Below are 2,632 nucleotides of genomic sequence, written 5' to 3'. Positions count from 1 at the left end.
CTGGGCATATATCCTGAGAAGACTGCAATTCTAAAAGTCACTTGTACCCCAGTGTTCACTGCAGCAATATTTACAATAGCCAGGATATGGAAGCAACCTATCTAGGTCCATCAACATATGAATGGATAAAGAGGTGGTACATTTATACAATGGAATATTACTCAGCCGTAAAAAAGTAATGGATTTGAGTCAATTGCACTGAGGTGGATGAACCTAAAGCCCCAAACACAGAGTGAAGTAAGTCAGAAAGGGAAAAACAAGTATCCTATATTAACACATATATATGGAATCCAGAAAAATGGCACTGATGAACCTAAAGAATGGACTTGTGATCACAGTGGGGAAAGGTGAGGGTGGGACGAATTGAGAAGGTAGCATTGACACATATATGCTATCATGTATTAAATAGATAAATAGTGGGAAGTTGCTAAACAACACAGGGAGCACAGCCTGGTGAACTAGAGAGGTGGGATGAGGGGAGGAAAGGGAGGGTCAGGTAGGAAGGCATATTTATAAATATATATAATTGTGACTGATTCACATTGTTGTATTGCAGAAACCAACGCAAAATTGTAAAGCAATTTTCCACCAATTAAAAAATAAATTTAAAAAAATTTTTAAAGAAAAACCTGCAGCCTGCATCCAAAAAGGATCTATTGGTGTGATTCTTTCGGTGTGTGCAATATATACACAACCAACATCGGAAGACTCTGTCCTGGTGCCCGCTCAGGTGTCCAGGAATTGTGGGAGGCAGTGGATTCAGGGAACAGGCATCTCCGGGCCTTGCAAGGAGGACCAGGAGGGCGACAGGGGCGCTCCTGGGGACCTGGACTCGGAGAAGGAGGTAGAGGTTGGAGTGGTGAGTCAGGAAAGGGCTCCAGAAGGTGCAAGTCCAGGTTGTCGTCGTGCTGAGGAGAGCCTCTCTCTGGACTAGGATTGGAGGCCCGAGGGGAGGGCTCTGAGACTATGTCGAACAGGTCAAAGTGAGTCAAACTTTCAGCAGAACAGCGGAGCTCAGCGACTGGGACTGAGGCAGCATCCATCCAGCCCAGCAGGAAGTCAGCGTCAGCATTCGCGTCCTCCTCGCTGGCCTCTCCCTGGCAGGCGATCTCTGGGACAGCGGCACAGGAGAGTCCCGGCTCCAGGGCCACGTACTCCCCGGGAGGGCTCAGGACAGCGCCCGGTTCTAGGCCCTGCCCCCACGGCCCTTCCACACCCGAGCCCAGGAGGGCCTCGGGAACCAGCATGAGGATGCGACCTCCGAGACACACTTGCCTCACAGACGTTGGCTCGGGCTCCAGCAGCAGTTCGACGTCGTCCAGGAGCACGTGCAGAGCACATCCCGCCGGCAGGACAGCCACGAAGATGAGGGTGCCTGCTGTCGGGGACCAGGCCAGGTTATCCAGGCTGGGCGCCGCCTCAGACTCGGACTTGGGGCGCTTGGCAGGGCCGGGTCCTCCGTCCTGCGGTTCCCACGGGTCCTCAGGGTAGGCGGTGGGGCTGCGCGGTCGGCAGCCCATCATGTGAGTGTCGCCGCGGGCCTGGGACCTGGCAGAAGGCGACAGAGGGCTGGGTCCTGCAGGCAGTGACAGGTCGGCTTGACAGGTGAGGCCGACGCGGGGCGGTGGGGCGCAGGAACGCAGGACGAGTCTTCGGAACTCTGGGGTTGCCTCTGGGGAGTCACTCAGCCGTGGCTTCTAGGGGAGCTGCTGCGTTCAGTCGCAAGAGCGAGTTTGAGCTTCATCTCCTCACGTGGACGGGTTTGCACAGGAGTGGGCCAAGGGTGCCGTGAGTGAAGCCGGCGGAACCTGAGTCGCAAAGCAGCCTCACGCTAAACCGACTCACGCTAAGCCCCGCCTCTTCCTAGGCTCCGCCTACAGAAATGGAGTAGTCTGGGAAGCCGAAGAGTCCTGACCCTGGTGGGTAGTTCAGTGTAGATGCTTTTATAGGCCTGAAGGGGGCGGAGCAATCGTGCCACTCCTGGACGAAGTCCTTGGCCTTCCTCGTGTTGGCCTCAGATGCGGAAAACCTTAACCGGAAAACCGATTACGTTTCTAGTCCCACCATTGGAACGCTGCACCAGGACCCTGAAATGTAGTTCCTTCATCCCCTGAGACCTCGCCCTGGCAGTGATCTCGTATCTTCTTTTGGTCCAATAGTGAGGTGAGTTTTTGGATGGCATTCTTAAGCCTTTGTCTGTTGTTAATGACTGCCAGATCCTTGCAGGTGTGTTGGAAGGGAAAGCAATGTTAGAATTGAGTGTCTTAATAGCAACTGCTGCACGATCAACTTATGTATGTATCTGTTTAGCACGATGGTCATTGTTATACTTCCATCACTAAACCAAGAGTTTAGTGTATCGAATTTGACCTACACTACACTCAGAGGTGTATCTGTTGCGGCTCAATGGTCGTCCCAAAGGAAGAAACAATTGGTCAGGAGCCCGGAAGTAGCAGAGGATCGTTTGACCCATCAGGCTCCCCTCCAGGTGATGCAGGCGGCAGCGCCTTTAATCTGGGTATCACTTTAAAGGCACGTCTAGAAATTAAAAGACACTTACTCCTTGGAAGAAAAGTTATGACTAACCTAGATAGCATATTCAAAAGCAGAGATATTACTTTGCCGACTAAGG

General features: G+C 52.5%; 1 protein-coding gene across 1 annotated transcript; it reads right to left on the bottom strand.

Annotated features, from left to right (window-relative positions):
* Positions 1 to 653: 653 nt before the first annotated feature.
* On the bottom strand, positions 654 to 1,523 carry LOC128053122 (proline-rich protein 23C-like). Its single transcript, XM_052645596.1, has one exon. The coding sequence runs from the start codon at positions 1,521 to 1,523 to the stop codon at positions 654 to 656; it is 870 nt and encodes a 289-aa protein (XP_052501556.1).
* Positions 1,524 to 2,632: the final 1,109 nt, after the last annotated feature.

Source organism: Budorcas taxicolor, chromosome 1, assembly GCF_023091745.1.
Source record: "Budorcas taxicolor isolate Tak-1 chromosome 1, Takin1.1, whole genome shotgun sequence".
NCBI lineage: Eukaryota > Metazoa > Chordata > Mammalia > Artiodactyla > Bovidae > Budorcas > Budorcas taxicolor.
Note: the sequence above shows the minus strand (reverse complement) of the source record. Positions and strands in the feature narration are given on the sequence as shown.

Coding starts and splice junctions, on each gene's coding strand:
- LOC128053122 (XM_052645596.1), bottom strand. CDS start 1,523: ATGATGGGCTGCCGACCGCGCAGCCCCACCGCCTACCCTGAGGACCCG.